The sequence below is a fragment of the Polypterus senegalus genome, chromosome 18, assembly GCF_016835505.1.
Source record: "Polypterus senegalus isolate Bchr_013 chromosome 18, ASM1683550v1, whole genome shotgun sequence".
Lineage (NCBI taxonomy): Eukaryota > Metazoa > Chordata > Cladistia > Polypteriformes > Polypteridae > Polypterus > Polypterus senegalus.
Window position 1 is genome coordinate 772902 of NC_053171.1, and position 24689 is coordinate 797590.

At 39.1% G+C, this 24689-nt stretch overlaps 1 protein-coding gene across 1 annotated transcript in view; it reads left to right on the plus strand.

The window, feature by feature from the left end:
• LOC120519045 (Fc receptor-like protein 2) overlaps nucleotides 1-17968 on the plus strand; it is a 91089-nt gene extending 73121 nt beyond the window's left edge. Inside the window, exons 6-10 of the mRNA XM_039742122.1 lie at nucleotides 585-872; nucleotides 2180-2461; nucleotides 13749-13841; nucleotides 14316-14346; nucleotides 17950-17968. Of these exons, the coding sequence (XP_039598056.1) occupies nucleotides 585-872; nucleotides 2180-2461; nucleotides 13749-13841; nucleotides 14316-14346; nucleotides 17950-17968 (713 nt within the window). The remainder of the gene's footprint in view (nucleotides 1-584; nucleotides 873-2179; nucleotides 2462-13748; nucleotides 13842-14315; nucleotides 14347-17949) is intronic.
• Nucleotides 17969-24689: the final 6721 nt, after the last annotated feature.

The following is a 24689-nucleotide window of genomic DNA, read 5'->3' on the forward strand; positions in this document are numbered from 1 at the left end:
CAGTTTGCTTGTTGAAAGTTAGTGTACCCTAAAATGGACTGGCATCCCCCCCTCCAGTCCTGAGTATTAAATTAGTCCTGATGGCGCTGAGAAGCTAACACTCACCATAAAATTAAAACTGGACTAAGAAAATTCAGGGTATGGTGAATGGAGGAATGAGAGCCTGTGTGTGTGTTAGTGTGTGTGTGAGTGAATGTCCTGTGATGTACTGGTACCTTTTACAGGGGGTCCATCCTGTCTCATGAACGATACTGTTTGAATAAGGTCAATTTCGCCAATGGAATGTAATAAAAAAGCTGGAGAAATTAATTAATGAACGTTTAATTATGAAATAAATGAGAAAAATACTCAAATGACTCATGTTGTATAAGCCACATGTCAAGTGGTCCAGTCATATGTCCAACATTGTGCAAAGCACATCTATCTTTACTAAAATATTGTTAATTAACTCTTTCAGAAAATGCTCTCACGAACAAAAATAGAACGTAGATGAAAACGAGGAGTTGAATTGTAGACTTAATGACCTGACGTGTGCCCACACCAGACTAACACAGCCTGAACTTTTCACCTCTTTTTCTTTGTAGGAATTCCAAAGGCCACACTGGCACTAATGAGACACAGAGATGTGGTGTACACTGGAGACACGGTGGCCATGAACTGCAGCATTGATGGCAGCTTTACTGACTGGAGGTATCAGTGGTACAGAGGGAATGTGGCAAACAGGGGGAGTCCAATTAAAGATGTCACTGGACAAACTTACACCATCCAGTCTGTGACTCAGTCTGACAGTGGACCATACTGGTGTGAAGCCCACAGAGATGATCCCCTTCATCACTCACGTCCCAGTAATGCTGTTACTCTGACAGTTAAAGGTGAGTGTGTGACTACAGAAAGGTCACAAGTGGTCACAGTAATCATCTCACATTCTAAAGATTCGGTCAGTTTGCTTGTTGAATGTCAGTGTACCCTATAATGGACTGGCACCCCCCCCAGTCCTGAGCACTGAATTAGCCCTGATGGCGCTGAGAGGGTAATGCTCACCATAACATTAAAACTGGACTAAGAAAAATCAAGGAATTGGTGAATGGAGGAAAGAAAGCCTGTGTGTGTGTGTGTAAATGTATGCCCCGTGATGCACTGGTGTCTTGAATGGGGGTCCGTCCTGCCTCATCAGTGATGTTGCTGTAATGAGGTCTGTACACCTAATTGAATGGAATAAAACAGCAGGAAAAATAAATGAGTGAATGTTTACTGCACATTTAATTAAGAAAACTGAAAAGTAAAAAAAAAAAAGCAAACACATACACATAATCAGAAATGATAAAATCTACTAATGCAGAAAGTGATAAGATGTGGACTGAGCCACAATGGAAATATTAATTTTAAATTAATCAATCTGTGTATTCTTTAGGATATCTGGCTTGTATTTATTTTTATCCTTTTCTTGAATTTAGTCACTCTTTAAATTCCTATTTTTAATCACTCTAACTCTGATTCCCTCAACATAACATCTCACAAGTGGAGCTCATTTAATGGGTCAGTGGCGACATGTGAGGTAGAGAGGAACACGTCATCTTCAGACATTACTAATGTGAGGTTTTCAGTGTTAAAGAAAACTGTTTTCAACACATTAGCAAAAGAAAGCGAGAGTGCAAACATTTCATTAATTAACTCATTCATTCATTTCTGCTTCTCCAGCCCAGAGCTTCAGGGAGTGAACATTAATATTGGGGGGCAGGACAGAAATCAGCCCTGGAAGGGACGCCAGCCCACCATAACAATGCAGATTGACGTGATATACTGAAGGAAATTCACACAAACACATAATGGACACATAAACTCAGAACAGAAGACATGACTGTTAAGAGCTGAACCAGAGCCAAGTGGTGGAAGGCGTGTTATTTGATCTGTACAAATGAATGCAGTTTACATATTTTTATTTTATTAACTAAAATCAAATACATGCATTTTTAAATGATACTTCTTCTGATCAAAGTTTTTTTTTCTTTCATTGGTTTTACTCGGAGCAGTGACGCTCAGACTCGTACAGCAGGCAGTTTTGTTGAGTCAAACATCAACATTAACGATTATTTTTAATTATTTTTTTTATTGTGTAATTTTCATGATTATTTCAGTTACTTTTCCTGTTTATTGTTTTCTCCTCTCTTAATCTCCACAGAGCTGTTCACCAAGCCCACCCTGACAGTCCACCCCAGTACCACATTGTGGCAAGAGGACAATGTGACCCTGAGGTGTCAGTCTGAGAGTCGATTTCAGGGGACACCCTTGACATACAAATTCTACAGAGACGAGGAACCTGTGAGTCAAGGACTTTCAGAGTCGGAGTTCACAATTCCTTCAGCTCGACCAGAGAAGTCCGGCAGTTACTGGTGTGAGGTGGGGGAAGAAGGGAAGAAGACTGAGAAGAAAACAAGTGAGCGAGTGCAGGTGACCGTGAGAGGTGAGTGCAGGCGTCTTCTCCACTATCTGTGTCTCTGTCTCTGTCTTTCTCACTGTTTGTCTTGACTTCTACCATTTCACGTTTTTTCCAATGACATTAACATAAGAAAAAGAATATTCTGTAGTGCTACATGGTGGGCTCCAGACATGTGATGTGACTTTCAACCACAGATCCTGGAGAGCTGTAATGGCTTTAATTTCAGCCATTTTCTCCATTGCTATCCAGTTACTGCTGCTAGTGGACCAGATTGTGTTGTCTTGGTTTTAATTGATTTGCATTTTAATTAATTTACCTCAGGGGTACTGGAACTTATTAATGTGAGGACCTAAAAAAGAAAATCGGTTTCCTACTGGGACCCAAGAAGAGGATTATTATTATAATAACACTGCAGCCTTAAATAGACAAATAACAGTAGCGTGTCAAGTGTGTTTATTATATGAATATTATTAAAAGGAAAAAGTGCAAAGAAATGTATTGTTAATAAAACAAACATTATTATTCAAAACAGGGAAAAGATTCCTGAGGGTCATCTGTACCAGTGTCAATACCTGGTGTAAGACTTTGTAAAGTTGAGTGAATAAAATTTTTATGGTGCAGTGCAAATACAGTTAGGTCCATAAATATTGGGACAGAGACAACTTTTTTCTCATTTTGGATCTGTACATTACCACAATTAATTTTAAATAAAACTCCTCAGATGCAGTTGAAGTGCAGACTTTCAGCTTTAATTCAGTGGGTTGAACAACAAGATTGCATAAAAATGTGAGGCAACTAAAGTATTTTTCTTAACACAATCCCTTTATTTCAGGGGCTCAAAAGTAATTGGACAAATTAAATAACTGGAAATAAAATGTTCATTTCTAATATACTACTTGGCTGAAAACCCTTTGCTGGCAATGCCAGCCTGCAGTCTTGAACTCCTGGACATCACCAGATTCTGGGTTTTCTCCTTTTTAATGCTCTGCCAGGCCTTTACTTTCAGTTGCTGTTTGTTTGTGGGCCTTTCTGTCTAAAGTTTAGTCTTCAACAAATGAAATGCCTGCTCAATTGGGTTAAGATCAGGTGACTGACTTGGCCATTCAAGAATTTTCCACTTCTTTGCTTTAATAAACTCCTGGGTTGCTTTGGCTGTATGTTTTGGGTCATTGTCCATCTCTATCATGAAACGCCGCCCAATAAATCTGACTGCATTAAGCTTGATTTGAGCAGACAGTATGTCTCTGACCACCTCAGAATTAATTTGGCTGCTTCTGTCCTGAGTCACATCATCAGTAAACACTAGTGTCCCAGTGCCACTGGCAGCCATGCATGCCCAAGCCATCACACTGCCTGACTCCAGCGTGTTTTACAGATGATGTGCTATGCTTTGGATAATGAGCTGTTCCACGCCTTCTCCATACTTTTTTCTTGCCATCAATCTGGTAGAGGTTGATCTTGGTTTCATCTGTCCAAAGAATGTTTTCCAGAACTGTGCTGGCTTTTTTAGATGTTCTTTAGCAAAGTCCAATTTTTAGAAAACATGCAATTTCATATCACCTATATGCTGACGACTGCCAAATTTATTTCTCCCTCAAGCCAACTGACTCCACCAAACCTCTCCTCGACTGGCTATCTGACATTAAGGACTGGCTGGCTGTAAACTTCCTTCACCTGAACGATTCAAAAACCGAGGTCATTGTTTTTAGTTCCGACTGCAAACAGGCTCCACCCCTTGGCCTCGTTTCTCTTCCCATTCCAGTAACTTCGTCTGTCTCCAATCTTGGAATCAAAATGGATACGTTCCTGAAAATGGATGCTCAAGTCAACAGCACAGTAAAATCCTGCTTTTTCCATCTAAGGCGAATCGCCAAACTCAAGCCTATTCTGTCTAACCACCTCCTGGAATCAGTAATCCATGCATTCATTACGTCCCGGCTTGACTACTCTAATTCCTGCCTTTTTGGTATCAGTAAAGCCACGCTTTCTAGACTCCAACTGGCTCAAAATGCGGCTGCAAGGCTTCTAACTGGAAGCAGCAGAATCCAACACATTTCACCGATTTTGAAAACCCTACACTGGCTGCCAGTTGAATTCAGAATCGATTTTAAGATTCTCCTCCTAACCTATAAGGCATTAAACGGTCTAGCCCCCGCCTATTTGAGTGTCTTGCTCCATTGTCACAATCCCCCTCGTGTTCTTAGATCCGCAGATCAGCTGCTCCTAACCGTTTCCAAGGCACATTTTAAAGCTTGTGGTGAAAGGGCTTTCTCCGTCTGTGCACCCAGGCTCTGGAACTCCCTGCCCTTAGTGGTTAGGCGAGCCGCTTCAGTCTCCACATTCAAATCTCGCCTAAAAACGCACTTCTTCACATTGGCTTTTAATTCTTAACCTGTTTCATTTTCCACTTACCTTTTGCTATTTTCTCTATTTTATTTGGTCCCTTGACCTGTTTTTAGTATCTCTGTTTTAATTCTCTCTTAATGTTTATTTTTAATATTTTGCTTTTAGTCCTGCTTGTTGTAACTGTACAGCGCTTTGGTCAGTTGTAATGCTGTGTTTTTAAGCGCTCAACAAATAAATATGGTATGGTATGGAATGGTAATCTAGCCTTTCTATTCTTGAGGCTTATGAGTGGCTTGCACCTTGCAGTGCACCCTCTGTATTTACTTTCATGCAGTCTTCTCTTTATGGTAGACTTGGATATCGATACGCTGACCAAGCCCTGGAGAGTGTTGTTCACTTGGTTGGCTATTGTGAAGGGGTTTCTCTTCACCATGGAAATGATTCTGCGATCATCCACCACTGTTGTCTTCCGTGGACGTCCAGGTCTTTTTGCGTTGTTGAGTTCACCAGTGCTTGCTTTCCTTCTCAGGATGTACCGAACTGTAGATTTTGCCACGTAATATTGTAGCAATTTCTTGGATGGGTTTTTTCTGTTTTCACAGCTTAAGGATGGCTTCTTTGACCTGCATGGAGAGCTCCTTTGAACGCATGTTGTCTGTTCACAGCAAAATCTTCCACATGCAAGCACCACACCTCAAGTCAACTCCAGGCCTTTTATCTGCTTATTTGATAATGACATAACGACAGACTTCACCACACCTGCCCATTAAATAGCCTTTGAATCATTTGTCCAATTACTTTTCAGCCCCTGAAATGAAGGGATTGTGATCAAAAAATGCTTTAGTTGCCTCACATTTTTATGCAATCTTATTGTTCAACCCACTGAATTAAAGCTGAAAGTCTGCACTTCAACTGCATCTGAGTTGTTTATTTTTTTTTTTATTTATGATGATTTATAAATTAGTTGTATGAAACACCACATAACTTATTTACTTAATTCATGACAATGGATAAGAAGTAAAGTAGTCAAAAAACAATTAATTGATGCAGTTGATTTACTTTGCCTTCAATAACATTATTTAGAAATAAATAACCCATATGCTGCCTCATAGTTAGGACCCCTGGGTTCGCTTCCCGGGTCCTCCCTGCGTGGAGTTTCCATGTTCTGCGTGGGTCTCCCCTGGGTACTTCGGTTTCCTTCCACAGTCCAAAGACATGCAGGTTAGGTGCATTGGTAATTCTAAATTGTCCTTGGGGTGTGTGTGGACGGGCACCCTGCCTGTGGTTTGTTTCCTGCCTTGTGCACTGTGTTGGCTGGGATTGGCTCCAGCAGAACCCCGTGACCCTGTAGTTAGGATATAGCGGGTAGGATAATGGACGGACGGATAAATAACTCTTTCAAAATGAGTTAAAAAAAGTAGACCAATTAGTCCTAAAAATGCACACACTATTTGGATTTCATATTGTAACATGATCAATCCTAATGAATACCTTGTTGAACTGCTTAATAATAACACTACTGACTGACATCCTGCTGAATGTCTACAGTTTGTCTCAGCCTTTGGATATTTCCTGCAATTGTTTAAGTTCTCAATGGTCCAACAAACATGTCCTTCAGCAAGAGACTGAAATTTATCAAGCCACTTATAAACAGTGCGACGAGAAGGAATTCTTCATCATTGAAACATGTTAAATTTCATATAAAATGTGCTTTGCAGCTCTTCTAGATATTTAGATTTAACAGATGCTCTAACAGGGCACATGCGATGAAGCCCTCACCAGTTGTTCATGGCCACTGACACTGCTTTTAGTACACAGCTTATATGTACACCACTATTCACTCACCCTTCATAATATCCAAGAAATTGTGCCACACCCGTCGATTTTGTTTCAGCTTTTCAAACTAACATCACCAACAATGTCTGCAACACATAGAAACACTGGTCCACAAAGACACAATGCAGCTCTTTCTGGCCTTCTCTACTGTATACTTTTATATCAACACCCTCAGAACAAACATCACATCTGTGGTGCTCTTTCCTGGCATGAAACCAAACTGCTACTCACTAATCATCACCTCTCTTCTTAAACTAGCTTCCACTACTCTTTCCTTTTACTTCATGCTGTGGCTCATTAATTTTATTGTTGTGAAGTTACTACAGCTCTACACATATCCCTTATTCTTAAAGTCAGTACTGGTACATTTCCACTTCTCAGTCATTTTCTCAGTTTTCAAGATTCCGTTAAACAAAACAAAAATCCAGTGCCATCTCTCCTAAACACCTCCATGCTTCCACAGGTATGTCATCTGGACCAGCGGCCTTTCCATTATTCATTCTCTTCATAGCTGTCCTTACTTCTTCCTTGCTAATCTGTTGCACTTCCTTATTGATTATCGCCACATCATCCAACCTTCTCTCTCTCTCATTCTCTTCATTCATCAGCCTCTCAAAGTACTCTTTCCATCTGCTCAACACACTCTCCTAACTTGTGAGTACGTTTCTGTCTTTATTCTTTATTACCCTACCCTGCTGAACATCTTTCCCAGCTCGATCCCTCTCTGTAGCCAGTCAGAAGCGGTCCTGTTCCCCCTCCTTAGAAGTGTCAAACTTCTGATGAAACTCATCATATGCCTTTTCATTAGCCTTCGCCACCTCTCTCTTCACCTTACACCTTATCTCCTTGTCCTCTTGTCTACTTTCTGCATCTCTCTGACTATCCCACTTCGTCACCTACCTCTTCCTCTGGATAATCCCCTGCACTTCCCCATTCAACCATCAGGTTTCCTTTTCCTCCTTCCTCAGGGCAAATGTCACGCCAAGCACCCATCTTGCTCTCCCCCTTAATACTTATGCTGTAGTTTCCCAACTGTCTGGTAACTCTTCACTGCCACCCAGTGCCTGTCTTATCTCCTCTCTAAACTCAACCTTGCAGTCTTCCTTTTTCAATTCCACCATTTGATCCTTGATTCTACCCTCACTATCCTCCTCTTCTTGATCTCCAAAGTCATGAAACAGACCACCATCCTATGCTGCCTAACTACACTTTCCCATGCCACTGCTTTGCAGTCTTCAATCTCCTTCAGATTGACCCTTCTGCATAGGATATAATCTACCTGTGTGCATCTTCCTCCTTCTTAAAATAAGTATTTACCACAGCCATGTCCATCCCTTTCACAAAATCTACTGTCATCTGACCTTCTTCAATCATCTCCTTGACATCATACCTACCCATCACCACCAAATTCCCTCTGTTCTCTTCACCAACATGTTCATTGAAATCTGCTTCAATCATCCCTCTTTGTCCCTTCGGTACACTGTCCATCACTTCATCCAGCTCACTCCAGAAATCTTCATTCTCATCTATTGCACACCCAACTTGCAGTGCAAATGCACTAATAACATTCATCATCACACGTCCAATTTCCAGTTTCATAATCATTACTCTGTCTGACACTTTTCACCTCCAAAACACTCTTGACATACTTTTCTTTCACAATAACCCCTACCCCATTTCTCCTCCCATCCACACCATGATAGAACAATTTGAATCCACCTCCAGTCCACCTGGCATTACTCCCCTTCCATTTAGTCTCTTGCACACACAATAAATCAACCTTTTTTCTCTCCATCACATCAGCTAATTTTCTCTCCTTAGCAGTCATTCTGCCAACATTTAAAGTTCCAATTCTCAGTTTCAATCTCTATCCCTTCCTCCTTTCCTCCTGCCTCTGCACACGTCTCCCCCCTTTTATTCTCCTTCTTCGGCCAACAGTAGCCCAATTTCCACCAGCATCCTGTTTGCTAACAGTACAGGTGGCGGCCATTGTTATTTCATGACTCGACCGATCTAGTATGGAAATCTGTATTGTTGTCCACATATTGATCTGGCAAAAGTTTACACCAGATGCACTTCCTGACGTAACCTTCCCCATTTATCAAGGCTTGAGACCAGAATTAAGAAACACACTTGTTTGTGCATTCCCTGTGGCTGGGTTACAGTGTATCGGCATATATCAGCAGTTATATATTAGCAGTTATTCACCACCTTTAAATCAGTATTTTACTAGTATTGCTTGTACAGGAAGAATGAAAAGTAGATAAAGAGATGAGAAACCTTGAATTTCTCTGTTTATTGTGTATTTGAGAGAATGAAGTGTAGTGTGGCATGAAATGCTTTATCAACCTTACCCTACCAAAGGGGGCAGCCATTGAACTACAATATATCCAGTGAATTGGGTGTTCTTCAATAGTTCTCTTTGTTTGTACTTCTCTCTCCTCTTCTTATATTCTAAGCAATAAAATTAATAATAATAATACATTTTTATTATCAGCACCTTCCATAACAGTCATGAACACTGTACATACATCATCAAAGAAAAGCATTAAAAAAAAACAATATTAATAAGACAATCAATATTATGAGCAGATTTATAAGACAACCGAAATTACTAAATATATTTAGCACTTTTTGGCCTGGAGGGGACACACCAGCTCCCCAAACCTGACACAGACCAACTCAGACACAAGTTCAAGCACAACACAGGCTTTTATTCTGTTGTGGGAAACTCTTCCCAAACGTATGCCACTTGCACATAGTCTAAAAGCACCAAAGAGAATGAAACAAGACACACAAAAATTATCTTTCTTCTTCTCTTTGTTTCTTCCTTCTTGTCTTTTGTCTATCCTCCAACCTCTACTCCTCCTCCAGAGAGCTTTGTTTTCCACTTCTCAGTTCTGACTCTGAAACAGTGGCAGTGGGCTTCTTTAATCCTGCAGATGGGAGTCCTTCTGGCGGCCCATCAGGGTTTTCCGGTCGCCTGACAAAGTATGACTGCACAATCACTGCAACACTCACTGACGGCACTCACGTAACCCAACAGGGCTGTGCTGAACTACAACTCCCATGAAGCCCTGTGGTTTCAAACTGTCTGCCACACAAATAAAAGCTTATTTAAAAAGAAACATCTATAGATTCTTTAGAAAGCAGACGTTGAGGAGGACTGTCTAAAACTTCCATAATCTAAAGTAAAAATTTGATCACCCAGTGACTTGCACTTAGTGTGTGGGACAACAAGAAATTCAACATTGGACGGTCTTAGATTGTGACAGGGTGTAGTAATTTAAAACACTTGAAAAATATAGATAGAACCTTTGTGATGAAGAGCTGTATATGTTACTATAAGAATCTTAAAAGAGATCTGATATATAATAGGGAGCCAGTGGAGCGAAATGAATCAACTGGTTAGATGTTGCAATGGTTTACCTGGTGTTAAAATTCTGGCTGCAGAATTCTGTACATTTTGTAGTCTATTTAGCACTTTGCTTGAAGCACAAAAGTAAAGAGCATTACAATAATCAAGCCGAGAGCACACTGTTTAATAATCTCACCCAAAGGGACAAGATAAAGGGGTCAAGAGCTTCAGTGGGGATGTGTGGCTGCCAACTGATATTAGTTGCAGTCTGCCAATTGGATAAGTCTGACAGCATTCCAGTGCTACTACATCTGTAAGACCCAAATAAGACTGCAGATGTTGAATAACAACAGAATGGCTCACAATGTCAAATGCTGCTGAAAGATCAAGTAGTACTAAAAAACAGTTACTTTGATCAGCAGCTTTAAGAAGATCATTCACATCCTTCACCAATACAGTCAAGGTACTGTGCTTTGCCCTGAAACTGATATGGTTTAAACACTATGGCCTCATGTATACCTGCAGGTGTAGAATTCACACTAAAACATGGTGTACAGACAAAAGTGGAAATGTTCGTATGCACAAAAAACTTCAGATGCACAAAACCAGGAGTAAGTCAATTTCCATGCACTTCTGCTCCATAATAATGCATGTGTCTCCCATCCCACCATGACTCGTCCCAGAATTTTACATATTTTAATATGCAAATCAATATAAATATCACCTTCCGTTTAGTGTTTGGTAAAAGACAATGAGAAAAGCACATAAAAAAAGAAGAAATTTAGCAAATGCATAGTGCAGGGAAGGAAAACTTATTATTTGTTGGCTTAAGCAGTGATATAAGCAACAAAAGCATTGGGGAGACACTCGAAAGGTTAAGTTCTGAAAATTGGACAGTCCACGAAATAAAAAAGAAGTAATCAGATATCATAGTCGACGTGAAAATGTGAGTTGCAGCCTGCCGTCTGATTATTACGTTTCAGACAATACTGTATTACAAAAGCTGCTTGCAAAGCAGCAGTTAGAAAACAATTCCTCAAAGTCTGCCTTTGTAAAGCTGGCATCAGTTTAGCAAACTTCAACTCAAAGATTATAATCAAAATCAATTTAGAAGCCAGTCATCATAATCCATGAATACACCCCCTCTTCTAATTCTTCCATTTGCGATTTCTTCTAACCATGCTAAACTAACCATGGTAGCTGGAATAGCTTGGCCATTCCGTGTACCATGATATTGTGACAGAATGATTACAATCAGGTGAACTAAATTTGTAAACGATATGCAATTCATTTCTGTGTATTTGATAAAAAATAAAAGCAGACCACAGAAACAGTTGCAATGATTTGATGCTGGGTGTCGCCACTTTGCTAAACCGAGCAGAAAAGTGTGTACATGAGGTGGGAGGCGGCCGTGAATTGTGCATGGCTTTAAGCTAGTTTAATTTTTTTAAATTCTCAAAGTGAGTGTTAAAACGGGCATAGGCAACATTTTTGTGCATATGCACCATTTATACATGAGGCCCCTGGTGCCTTTCCAAACAAGACATTTAGTCTGACATTCCAGCACCTTATTCAAAAATGTAAGGTTGGAGATGTGTGTATAATTACAGGATTCATCTTGATCAAGTCCTTGCCTTTGTAGCATTTTTTGTGATAGAAGCCACTTTGTAGTTTGTTGGTACAATCCAAGATACAAGAGACATGTTAACAATGTCTACTACACGAGTAAATAAAACAGGCCTATGAATAAGGTAAGCACTCACTAAGGTAGCAGGTGTGAGGTCCAGTAAGAAGTTTTCTTTCAACAAGCTCACTGACAAAAAAAGAGTCGACCAGAACAAGTGTATCAATATTGTGGTCAGGACTGCTCTCAGCTCCAAATCTTACAGATAATGAAGGTTTAGTTATGGTGATGAATGGTTCAAACTCTTGATGGATGGATTGACTTTCTAAAGGAAATAATTGTTCGTTTTTTCACAAATAACAGATGTAGAACATAGCGATGCAATATTTTATGATCACAAGAGTTTCTGATTGGTGGAAAATTAAACACATGGATTCCCTCACCATTATTTGGCCTCGTTTCTCTTCCCATTCCAGTAACTTCGTCTGTCTCCAATCTTGGAATCAAAATGGATACGTTCCTGAAAATGGATGCTCAAGTCAACAACACAGTAAAATCCTGCTTTTTCCATCTAAGGCGAATCGCCAAACTCAAGCCTATTCTTTCTAACCACCTCCTGGAATCAGTAATTCATGCATTCATTACGTCCCGGCTTGACTACTCTAATTCCTGCCTTTTTGGTATCAGTAAAGCCACACTTTCTAGACTCCAACTGGCTCAAAATGCGGCTGCAAGGCTTCTAACTGGAAGTAGCAGAATCCAACACATTTCACCAATTTTGAAAACCCTTCACTGGCTGCCGGTTAGATTCAGAATCGATTTTAAGATTCTCCTCCTAACCTATAAGGCATTAAACGGTCTAGCTCCCGCCTATTTGAGTGTCTTGCTCCATTGTCACAATCCCCCTCGTGTTCTTAGATCCACAGATCAGCTGCTCCTAACCGTTCCCAAGGCACGTTTTAAAGCTCGTGGTGAAAGGGCTTTCTCCGTCTGTGCACCCAGGCTCTGGAACTCCCTGCCCTTAGTGGTTAGGCAAGCCGCTTCAGTCGCCACATTCAAATCTCACCTAAAAACGCACTTCTTCACATTGGCTTTTAATTCTTAACCTGTTTCATTTTCCACTTGCCTTTTGCTATTTTCTCTATTTTATTTGGTCTCTTGACCTGTTTTTAGTATCTCTGTTTTAATTCTCTCTTAATGTTTGTTTTTAATATTTTGCTTTTAGTCCTGCTTGTTGTAACTGTACAGCGCTTTGGTCAGTTGTAATGCTGTGTTTTTAAGCGCTCAACAAATAAATATGGTATGGTATGGTATTATTAATAATGTTAGAGAAATACACAGTTTTAACCTCGGAAATGGCTTTCCTCTATGAATCCAGACGTTCTTTATAAATGGCTGCATGTACAGAAAGAGCTGTCAGTCTTTTTATAGAGACATTCTGATTGCCTGTCATGTGCTTTCTTGGTGTGTAGTTCAGGGATGAACCAGGGTGACGAGTGTGTAAAAGAAACAAAGTGTGATTTTAACAAACCGACCTTCTCAACCTCTCTCTGTTTGCAGGTCGTCTCTTACTTAGCGTAACCCTTGTCATTTACTGACGCTGAATTTATCTCAGGGCACAACTTACAGGTTGACCAAGTCCTCAGAGGTTTATGGATCACTGAAGAAAAATCAGACACAGTATAAAAAATTTCAGCCAGCCATTAAAATGAAGCGATAAGGGCTTTTCGGCTTTCCTCCACATATAAAAGTCAATGAAAACGCTCAAATTATTTTTAAACCTAATTCTTACTCTCAACAAAATCAAACCAAGTATCTGATTATTGAATTTTACGTATCTCAGCACTGTAAATGTTAATTTTAAAGACTGCTGGTTATTGTTATATGTACTGTACATTTATCTGCATGTCATGTGTATTTTCAACTTTAATGTATTTAAATTCAAAATCCAACACATCAAAAGGTGAAATGAGAGTTGTAAATGGAATACCTTTTTAAAGCTTTGGAAATTTAAAAGTTGAGCTAAAGAAATCAATAAAGACTATCACTGTGAAACTCTTATTTAAAAACCATGCCCACCTTATCTGGGAGATCTGACTCTTCTCTTGGTGACTTTGTGACTTTTCTGTCTTTTTCTGTCTCTCCAGAGTCTTCTTCAGTTATGATTTCATTTATTCTCAGAGCCAGTTTGTTTCTTTTGATGCTTCTGCCGGTGCTTGTCGTTTATCAGATGACTGAAGGTGAGTGAGCAGCACATACCCTCAGACCCCACTGGGTGGCGCTGTTTGTTTAGTGGTATCCTCCATTCTCAGTGAAGCAGCTGGACTTGAGTGCTGAAGAGACTGAAACACCGGAGCTGAGGGTCTCAATGACAAACATTTTGTGGGGTGAAACCCAAGGGGGTCTGGAAAGTGGAAGGGTCTTATAGTCAGCAGCTTGCATAAGATGCCCTTGCAGTAAAAGGTAAAGAACAGATAAATAAAGGAGAAATCAAAGAAGAAGTTGACAGTAACTGCTTGTCAAGTGTCCCACTCTGAATTTCTGTAAGTTCAGCTTCAATGTGTTCTTCAGCAGTAATTACACACTTACTGTGAGTGCCAGTGTGTCCATTTGGTTGCTCTTTTGCAAGTTGGTTTAAGTTTTCTTGGATGGCAAAGAACATCTGAAAAATCTCTGGGTTTTTAATTTTAGTTTTCTTTCTTTTTAAACTGCAGGTTTTTCATGCTTTGACTGTAAGAAGGCCAGGTGAGTCTTCCAAGATAAACGTATGTCAATTTGAATAATCAAAGTAATCTTATATGGCTTTGAATGTTTTGTTTCCTTTATAATGATAATCGACCAGTTTTACAAATATGAATACAAGTGTAGTGAACATGTAAGGCTGGGTTAGAAATTAAAATTGAAAAGTTTAAGAACTCATCCATTCACTTTCTATCTATTTTGCCTATTTAGGAAATGAAAGGCACGAGTTGGAAACCAAACCTGGACAGGACGCAATGGCACCACACGACAGGGTCCTGCACAAACACACATATTCACACTCCCACTTGTACAATATAAATTTGGCAATTAATTTAAAACACACAATTTTGGATTGTGGTTGAAAAACTGGAATATCGCAAAGTAAACCAACAGATACAGAAAAGGACCCTGCTGACTGCTGAGGTTCAAGGGTTCGGATTTATATCCAGGATTTCGGACCTGTGAGGCAGCAACGTTAATCTCAGGCACTATACAATTCTTAAAGACTTTTCTTTCTTTTTTTTTTTTTTTTTTTATTTATTTTATTAAAATCAAATGACATTCCATACAAATAAGTCAAATTTTACAAAACTAGGTTTGAAACAAATCAATCCCCAACCATGAGAAAAAGAGCTGGGCCAGCAGAGTAAAACCTTAATAGCAGGAAAAACACTGTAAGTAATTAAATAAAAAAATAAATAGTGGAAAAGAATCCACTTTCTCTATTTAAATGCTTATTCTAAAATGTTATTGATTAAATTCTGCCACGTTTTTAAAAAGTTTTGTACAGATCCTTTAAGTGAGAATTATAACATATAACATCAGTTAGGATTCGATGAGCAGGATGAGTCCACGTGCCAATAGTGTAGTAAAGGCAATCACAGTTTGGTTGTCCTTCTCCACTTTAAGCCCCTCTGTGAGCCCACCAAACACAGCTATTAGTGGATTAGGAGGAATTGTGATACCAAGGCTGTCTGAAAGGCATTTAAAGATTTTTGTCCAAAATGTTAATTTGGTGCAGGCCCAAAACTTGTGGCCCAATGAGGCAGGAACTTGATTGCAACATTTGCAGGTTGGACCCTGCACTGGAAACATTTTGGACAATTATAAACGACACAGATGTGCTTGAAAGATGATTTTAAGTTGTAATAATTATATGCTTTGAGCATAAGGAGCTTGAATGAATTCTGTGCATTGCTGGCCTTCCACTCTTTTCTGAGATGTTGAGTGAGAGATCCTTTTCACACTGTACTCTGGAATAGAGGCAGGTGTGAGAAGAGGAAAAATTGGCAGGTGTTGTTTAGCAGGTTTGTTTGTATAATAGTAACAACAACAGCAGCTCACTACTGAAAACTTTTATTCTGGGACACATGAAGACTCTAACTGGCGACTCTTTGAATAGGAGTAAGCCGTTCTAACCGCTATACTGCCAAAGAAGTCACGACAACAAGCCACACTAACCCGATTTCTTTTTCTTCGGTTATAGTCTTATAAAGCACACTTGTTCTGTTATACTTGCACCTTTTTTGAAAGTGCTTATTTGATATTTGGACTTCAGTCTTCACACATTATACACTTCATTTCAAAATGTTGTTGTTAGTACTAAAACATGAAAAACGTTTGTCTTTTAGGTATGTGTTCAACATTTCTTGCATTTCCTGTCATCCTACACTTATATAGATCTTTGTAGACACGGAACACACATGAAATGCATGTGTTCTAAATAACAATATATTTTTTAGCCTACACAGTTCAAAGCACTTCACTCCCTGATAAACAGACTTGAGCTGGGAGAGGGTTTTGCAGTTTCTGCGGTGGTGGGAGGATGAGATAGCAGGCTGCTTGCTGCTTGGGCTTACCGACACATTTACAAGACAAAAGACGCTGAATAGAGAGGTGCAAACGGATTTAACGTGGGCCAGATTTACAAGTTTTTTCGTAAGATTTGGTCATTCTAGTGTTAAATGTAATGTTTACAATGACATTTTCAGTTGTAATAGAAATTGCTCACTTGTCTTTCAGTGATTGAAGTCCACAGTAGGATAGAACTCTAGCACAGGAATAAAAATTAAAAAAACAAAAAAATCATTTTCATAATCATTGACCTTGAAATAATCTAAAACAATAACTCACTTGGTGATGATTAAAATCTGTTATTTTTAACCTTCTGGGAGTGTCCCTTAGAGGGCAAGGTCCACTGTCAAAGATTCAAATATGAAGAAATAGTTTCATATTAATGATCAATAAAGCCATAATATACTATGAAAAAAGCTATGAACAAAACATCATTTTGCACTAATCAAGCTACACATAAATGGTGTGACCCTTAACACACCCCACATCTTTACAGATGGAAAATGTCTGGAGATATGCAAATAGATTTAAAATCTTTGACAACACATCTTATTGTTATGTAGCAACTTCTTATAAGTAAATTCTACAGTTGATAAGTTTTATTGATTTCATCTTCTCCAAGTTAAAGGCGCTGGCACCTCTTTTAACCACACAGAACATTCCCCTTACTTAACTCCCTAATAATATCTCACGTCTCTCATTACCTGCAGTCACAGCACACTATCTGCTGGCTCCTGTTTGTCTACAGTTTGTCTTGTTTTATATTTATTTGCACTTTTGAGGCTCAGTCAAACACAATACCTCTAGCGGTTGCAAGTATCAACTCTAAATGGTGGCCACTGACTTGTCTGTCTAGCATTCCACCAAATAAACACTCTGATGGTAAAAATAAGATAAAAGTGTCATGTCCAGCTTCAGCTCATTGAGCAGATGGAGAGCTTAACCCTTCTCTGTCCTCCTCTATACTGTAAAGGCAGTTTGACTCCAATACTTTTTAAATGTATGTTTCTTGTAGAAGAGAACAGAAGGGAATGGATGTGAATGCCCACGGCGGTGGGACTGTCCAGATGGAAGCTTTCAATGAAGGAGGTAGAAAAAATTTAATATAATTTATTCTTAATGAGTATCAAATGTTGTCTGGTTTACAAGCTCACAGATCAAGCTGATCAAGTCAATTTAAGGAAGAATAAGTTGGAAACTGAATACTGCAGCACTTGTGATGCACGTCCAATATGGAACAACATAGATGCTTCTAAATTACAAATGAAAGCCTAATCATATTCCATTCACATTTCTTCTGCATGATGAGATTAAGACTTTTTCACTTCTATTTTAAACAAAGCAATGTACTCATTGGCCAAAGACCTTTTTCAATTTCCTCATCTTCACCTGGGAGGACAGTTTCAAATGTTAATGGTGTTAACCTGGGAAACTGCTGGTTCACTCTGGACTGTGAGTCTGAGCAAATCTTAGTAGAGTCCTGGGGTTGATAACCCAGAAGTCTTTTAGGCCACACATGTCAAAGGAAATACCAGTTGAACAGCAAAAAAACATAGGAAAGGCACGTCAACCGAATGAAGCGGTCAGTCAGGCTCTGTGTGCTTCCATTTTATGTTGGGACACTCAACACCTGGATTATCATAGCAGCCTTTTATTATACATTCTGTGAAATATTAAAGTATGAGATAAGGATTCTTAACATGCATAAGTACGCTCTTTGGTGCTCTTAACTTTTGTCCTTTTATTCCCCAGAAGATTGTACAGCATCTGACAATGATGGTCTCTACAACAATATTTGAAAATGAACATTAAATAAGCAGGGTAAGTCTACTGCAGCCTTACAGCTCATCAGGCTGACTTCACCAATTTCAAAAGTGTTATATTTCTGGAATTGTAATCTTTTTTCTTGTTATCATTTATTACTTTTTAAACATTTTACTACAAAGCCAAACCACTGTTTTCATTCTTTCAAAAACAGCAGGAGAGACCACCGTCTCCCAAAACTCTATTTATGACCGAGACTCAAGTAAGCCACGTGAATCTCAGTAGGCACTCCTGGTTTATATGCTGTGGACGAGTGGAAATGACAGACAGCTTAAGGAATATATTGGGGTGCCAACTGGTCCATCCCGTTTACCACATAAGAAAAATAAATTAAAGTTATTCCCATCTTTGTATTGTTTCCCAGACTAATGGGCCAAAAGAAAAAGGGAAAATCACAATAAGTTTCCAAGAGTTAATGTTTTCGGGAGCTCCGTATCACAGGTAGTCCGTCATTGAAATGAGTACCCAGGGTCCTGATAGTCGCCGAACCGGAAGGGGCAAAACCTGGTGACCTCACTTGGTGGCTTCTGGTTGCTGCTGGGAGAATAGGAGGGAATAGTTAGTGACAGCACCCCCCTCGTCGCGATGGGTCATTACATACCTCAATGGAGCCCTGGAGGAGGTCCTCAGATGAGATATGCATTGCAGTGTGAAGACCCCTAGTGTTTAAAAGTATGGATAACCCAGAGCTTTACAATTCAAATCAAATTCCACTTCCTCAGAAAATGTAACAGCGGACAGTTAAAGTTCAGTTTTCAGTCCACTGCCATGTCCCTCTCCTTACACTTTCTTCTCTCGGTCACAACTACTGACTCTGTCTTTCTCTGTTTTGTTTGACAGAAGTAACACATTGAGCTTTCTGACATCACAACTGTGGACTGAAGCCATCTCAGTGTCTTCTGCTTGTGAAGCCATTCCTTTATTTTTAAATTGGCCCTTCTGATCTGCATTGAGGAGCAAATTGGATGTGCGATGTCTCCATTTTGGTTAACAGAAGTGCTCAGTAAATGAAAAGAGGAATTCAAGGAAAGAATTTTGTTAAAAAAACATCTGGTGCCATGCAAGTGATAAAGTCTTTCTGTCCAATGACAGTAAGTTGAGATCTGGAGGTTTCCAGTCTTCTACTTTTAAACAAACTGCTAGAGGAGCCATTACACTGGCGCAATTGTCATAGTCAAAAGTGTTTCAGTTCCTTTTAATACTAAAGAGGTTCAGTTCTCTTCACCTTATATTAAACGCTTTTTACAAATGTTATTTATTTGATGTGAGACCCTCCTTATTTCATTGACGTTTCTGCCCCACTTTGTCTATGCAAAGCTTTTCTTTCTCTCATTGCTTTATATGGCTGTTTAAACAGTTCAGTTCCATATTCTGTGTCACATTCATCTGCTTATCTACAAACATCCTTTACTTGTGTATGACCAACGTAATCAATGAATGTTCTGATTCCTGTGTTGGCCACATTCCTCCTTCTGTGAATACTAAAACATACTGTCAACATTAAAAGGATAACTAAACAAATAATTCAGTCAATACAAAACTAGATGCTGCCCATGTCCTGTTTATTTGATATTTTTGAACAAATCTGTCGTCTGCTAGTCCAGGTCTGGCTCAACAAGCAGGTGGCAGTAGAAGTGGAGGTTTGAGTTCTCAGGTCCTCTCACCTTCTCTTTAAGGAGCCTTTGTTTACATTTTTTGAGGCAATCAGATGATGTGATTGGTTTGCTCCATGGAGGTGTGGCTAGGGGCTGATGTGGGTGGGGTTTCTTCTTCACATTGGAGAGAAAGTTTGGTGTGAGGAACAGGACTGTGCGCCTCTCCTTCTGGTGCCCCCTTATCGTACATCAGTGCTGGCACTTAACTGGTGCTTTCAGATTTTGTCAGTTGTGTGGTTTCATCAGCTTTTTTTCCTATGGATAACTTTTATGTAGAATAAAATTCCTTTTTAAAATCCATCTTTAAGTCACAGAGTGACCTTGGCTAGTTGTAAAGATTTAATTTAATTGGCGTATTTCATGTTAATACATGTACGTAATATTGGACATTATAACAGCACAATGAGTAGAGTTGCTGCCTTAGACTTTAGAACCCTGGGTTAATTTTAAGTTTAGTCACCTTGGACCGTGTGAGTTTTTCAGGGTAGTACAATATTCCTCCAACTTTACAAATATTTTCTGCTAGGAGCTGTAAATTGTCCAGTATGATCACTGATGTGTGTGTAAAATGTGCCTTCTGATGCGCTGGCATTCTGTCCAAGATTGGTTTCTGTGTTGTACCCAGTGCTGCTCACGTAGACTTCAACTGCACAAGACCATAATGTACAATGGGAGAAGTGGACCACAAGTGCATAGACAGATTTCTGCTCCGAGTCTGGTTCTGAATCATTTCTCTTAGTAAGGCGGTTAACCCTGATGCCTCACAAATCTACTAAGTTAGGTTTGGCTCCTGCCTGCTGTCTGCATGATTTTATTTTTTTTTTCGTCCTTTTTGGGTTTTCCTTCTGTCTGTGTCAGTGAGTCCTGTCATGAACTACCACGACTTCCAGGGCTGGTTCTCCCCTTTTAGCCGTTGTTGGTGTTGTAGATTCAGGCTTACTGCTGATCCATTGTTGGACATGGAAGATTTAAAACATAAACAAATTTATTTTCTTGCTCGCTTTCTGTACTGCACAATTACCCTAGAAATGTTCTGACACATAAACTGTATAATTACTATCGTTCAACAACAACAATAACAACAACATTTATTTATATAGCACATTTTCATATAAACAGTAGCTCAAAGTGCTTTACATAATAAAGAATAGAAAAATAAAAGACACAATAAGAAAAACAAAATAAATCAACAATAATTAACATCGAATAAGAGTAAGGTCCAATGGCCAGGGGGGACAGAAAAACAAAAAAAACTCCAGACGGCTGGAGAAAAGAATAAAATCTGTAGAGATTCCAGACCATGAGACCACCCAGTCCCCTCTGGGCATTCTACCTAACATAAATGAAACAGTCCTCTTTGGATTTAGGGTTCTCAAGGAAGGACTTGATGATGATGGTCACGTAGACTTCTGCCTTTTAATCCATCCATCATTGTTGGAGCATCATGAAGCTTTGAGTAGGTGGAGGTGGCGCAGGCCACCACCACAAAGAAACCGTAAAAAGAAACAGAAAAGAGAGTAGGGGTCAGTACGGATTTTAGAGCCACCATGAGTAATTATTATGAGGAAATTGAACATATAGGAGTATCAGGATTAAGTTAAATTAAGATTAAATTGAAGTTATAGAAAGGCCATGTTAAAGTAATGTGTTTTCAACAGTGTTTTAAAGTGCTCTACTGTATCAGCCTGGCGAATTCCTATTGGCAGGCTATTCCAGATTTTAGGTGCATAGCAGCAGAAGGCCGCCTCACCACTTCTTTTAAGTTTAGCTCTTGAAATTCTAAGGAGACACTCATTTGAAGATCTAAGGTTACAATTTGGAATATAACGTGTCAGGCATTCCGATATATAAGATAGAGCGAGATTATTTAAGGCTTTATAAACCATAAGCAGAATTTTAAAGTCAATTCTGAATGACACAGGTAACCAGTGTAGTGACATCAAAACTGGAGAAATGTGTTCGGATTTTCTTATCCTAGTTAGGATTCTAGCAGCTGCATTCTGCACTCGTTGCAAACGATTTATGTCTTTCTTGGGTAGTCCTGAGAGGAGTGCGTTACAGTAATCTAGTCGACTAAAAACTAACTAATTTCAGTGATATAAGAGGTCTAACTTTACTTATGTTTCTTAAGTGCTGTCCTAGTGATCTGATTTATATGCAATTTAAAATTCAGATTACAGTCAACAATTACCCCTAAGCTTTTTACCTCCGTCTTGACTTTTAATCCTAATGTATCCAGTTTATTTCTAATATCCTCATTGCATCCATTATTGCCAATCACTAAGATTTCAGTTTTCTCTTTATTTAACTTAAGAAAGTTACTATTCATCCATTCTGAGATACAAGTCAGACATTGTGTTAGTGAATCAAGAGAATCGGGGTCATCAGGAGCTATCGATAAGTACAGCTGTGTGTCATCAGCATAGCTGTGGTAGCTCACGTTGTGCCCTGAGATAATCTCACCTAATGGAAGCATGTAGATTGAGAAGAGCAGCGGACCCAGGATAGAGCCTTGAGGAACACCATATTGGATATCATGTGTCTTCGAGTTGTAATTACCACAACTAACAAAATATTTTCTCCCTGTCAGGTAGTTTCAAGTGTTATTTATCATAATGCATTTAAATTTAAAATATGTAATTTATTTGTTAGATTTTATTATTAAGAATAACTTATGCTTTTATGTAACTTAGCAAATGGCATAAAACTTTGAATATGTATAAACATCACCAAACTCCTTCTTCGCTCATGTGCATCTGCACTGTATCTACATGAATATTGTACTTATGCTTTCATATTGTATATTTTTGAATTATTTTATAATAAAATTAAATCATTTAATTAGTTAGAAATTTAGTTTATGGAGGAGCTGCATATTGAATCTCATTGTACCATAAAATGACAATTAAATAAATTCAATTCAATTCAATGGTCATTTTTCCAAATTGCGTTTTCCACATCGCCAGTGATTTCAAGTGTAACACGATTACGTTTACTCCCTTGACATTTAAAGCATTATTCCTTTTCCTATTACTATCATTTAAAGTTTGTTGATTACATTGTATGTTTTGGGGCAGTGATTATTTTTTTTTACTATTTCAATCATTTATAAGAAAAAACAAATTATTCCCATATTTCATTAAAGAAAGTGCATCCTTAAAAATCCAGCTAAGCAAATACTGTAAGTCAGAATGTCTAATGTGCCATCTTAAATTGTAAACGTGATTATAAATTAATTTTTCACAATGTGCTGCAGCAACTTACATTTGTACAAGTGAAACTTAAATAAGTGTAACTCAATTATTCTGCCCATTTTCTAACCTAATTATCGAATTCATGGTTGTGGGACAATGACAACTGCCACATTTTAAAAGATCATCATATTCTCATTCCCACTTTACCCAATTAAGGGTGCATGCTGGGGCAGCTGGAACCAATCCCACCCCCAGCCTGGACAGGGCATTTGCCTATCGTAGAGCCCACTGACACAAACACACGCAGTCCTACAATGTAGAATGTATGATGTGAGAGGCTGTTAGACACGCAGGTTAGAAAATGGATGGATTGGCTTCTGTTCATTTAGCCTTTTCTTGTACAAATGTAAGTTTTTCTAGTACGCTGTGAGGTGTGTGTTTTATGCTCTTTTAAAATGTGGCACTTGTCACTTTCTCGTTTTTCTGTCTAGGGTCTTAGATAGGAGGCAGTAGGGAGGGTGGTGAATGGAGGTGGGAGGATGCTGAGGTGTAGGGATAGGACAGGCAAGGGAGGCAATTTGAGTGGACCCTGAAGTGGCTTAGGGCCCCCAAGGGAGTCCGTTAACATGCAATGAGAAATCTGCAGGAATTCCCTTTGAAGCATAGTATCTGCACACTACAACAACATGGTTGGAGACCACCCTAATGGTGGTCTTTGAGGATGTAACCTTCACTTAGTGCTGATATAATGCGAGGAGCAGCCTGTTTATGCTCTGCACACCATGTGCTCACCCGCTGTCATGTATTAACAGCAACCCTTAGAGAAAACGTGCAAGTACTTCAAGTGATTAAAAAATTAAAGGTAAAGACTTCGCGTCACATGCAGGTTCTTGTTCTCCATCTTGTTCTCTGGCCTCTGCCTTCAAGTTGTTTTTGCACACATGAGATCACCACATAACTTTGAATAAGGTGCACCAGTTCAACACACATGTCTTCATGTGGAAACGTGGAATGTCAAATTCTGGTGGGTTGCAAACTTACTTCTGTTTATTTTTCCCACAAGGTAGGCAGTAGTGAAGACAATCCTGTTGATTTTAATGTTTCTTTTTGTTAAACATGATGTCCAATTTCTAACTCCCCCTGTGAACCAGTTATTGGTGCTGCTCTATTTGGTAGACTGCGAGAGCTGGAAAACTCTTCTCTATTTAATCTGGAAAACTCCCTCTATTTAAAGAGGCTCATAGATGACTCAGGGAGGAAGGTAACTTTGCCTCCTTTAAGTCATTTTGGCTCCTGGTTTTCTTTTTCTTGCACTTTGTTTACAAGAGTATTGGATTTATTTTTCCACCCATGTTTCTGTTAGAGACATGGGTTTTGTGTTTTTGGAAATCTTTTCTTAAATATTTTTTTTCACTGTATACATTTTGCATCTAAACCAAGAACTGCACAGGAATGTTGCAAATAAAATCATCTTCTTTATACTCCTTTACATCTCTGTCTGTCTCCTTTGTTTATCTATAGTTCCAGTTGGCCCAAACTACTAGCAGAACATTTGCTTTCTACAGGGTCCTGATCTTCGTTGCAAGTGTCAGTGTTTGTGATGATAGACATTAAATGTAATAAGAGCTGATTTCTTAAGTCAAGATGATCACATGTCTAGAGAGAGTGAGGTTGGGAGCTTGTGCTGATAGCGTGCAGCCATCTGGATTGGGACCCGAGAGCAGCAGGTGACACCTCAGCACCACAGTAAGACAGTGTGAGGTCTTTTATGGTGGCTGAAGTGCCAATCCTGCCACCAACCCCAAGTTCTCCCTGTAAG